The sequence below is a fragment of the Plasmodium cynomolgi genome, assembly GCF_000321355.1.
Source record: "Plasmodium cynomolgi strain B DNA, scaffold: 1643, whole genome shotgun sequence".
In the NCBI taxonomy this organism is placed as follows: Eukaryota; Apicomplexa; class Aconoidasida; order Haemosporida; family Plasmodiidae; genus Plasmodium; species Plasmodium cynomolgi.
The window spans coordinates 1-1,003 of record NW_004193315.1 but is presented as its reverse complement, the minus strand read 5'-3'; the positions used below and the strand labels follow the sequence as shown (position 1 = coordinate 1,003).

The 1,003-nt window shown below is 27.7% G+C and overlaps 1 protein-coding gene across 1 annotated transcript; it reads right to left on the bottom strand.

Moving 5' to 3' along the window:
- Positions 1-128: 128 nt before the first annotated feature.
- On the bottom strand, positions 129-977 carry PCYB_008300 (hypothetical protein; the record flags this gene model as incomplete). Its single annotated transcript, XM_004228251.1, has 2 exons — positions 129-788; positions 933-977. 2 exons carry the CDS (start codon positions 975-977, stop codon positions 129-131), a joined length of 705 nt encoding a protein of 234 aa, XP_004228299.1.
- Between the last annotated feature and the right edge of the window lie 26 nt (positions 978-1,003).

Here is a 1,003-nt window from a genome sequence, read left to right as displayed (position 1 = left end):
GCTGAACCAGGACGAAACTGGGGTATACTATTGTAGAAGAATGAAAATTAATAATTTAATGATAATATACTATAATTCTGATATATCTATAAAAATTAAATATATTTGTTTATATAAGTTATTTAAAATTATTGTTTATTAATTACCTTATATAATAGAAGTAAAGCGCCAGCCGTTCCAACAGATGTCAAACCTGAAGTAACTGCAATCTTCTTAGTTGGATTAATATCAGGGGTATTACCTGTAATTTTGGAACTCACTGCAAAATCATAATCAGAACATTCACAATCAGTTCTAATTGTTTTTTGAAGGGGGTCTTCACTATGCAGTTCTTTAGAAATACTTTCTTCACAATTATGCAAAGTAATTCCAGGCGGATATTTTGTATATTGGTACCCATAATATTTGCACCATTCGTGCATTGTGTCATATTCTCTATAAAGGTGATATGAGTCTTCTTCTAACAATGTCCACAGAGTTCTAATATGATTATTCCACAACCACAGCTTTATAGTACACATCCCACCATACGTGAATAAATCTTTTTGTTCATGTAACCATAGTTTGAGATATTGGCAAGCTGCGTCTCTCTCTTTTTTTTCACTATCTTTATAATATTCATAGCCATCTTTATAATATTGTACAAGGTATACAGAAATGTATTTTAATATGGGATCTTTAATTTTGTTAATATGATCCAAACATTTATCGTCTAATTTATCAAAATGACTAAAATGATTAAGAAATGGCTTAAAGATCTTATCAGCACACTTAAGTTTGAATACATTCTGAATGATAAAAAACGAAAAAATAACAAATATATGTAAGTATATTTTGAAATATAATAGAATATTTCCTTAGCTATTTAATGAATATTTTAAAGGTTGTTTTATGTATAATTGACGACTATTCAATATAAAAGGTAAAATTACACTTTTACTGTTTTTCTCATCTACTTCTGGACACTTAAATGCCATTTTTAGAGGATATATTTAAATTTGAA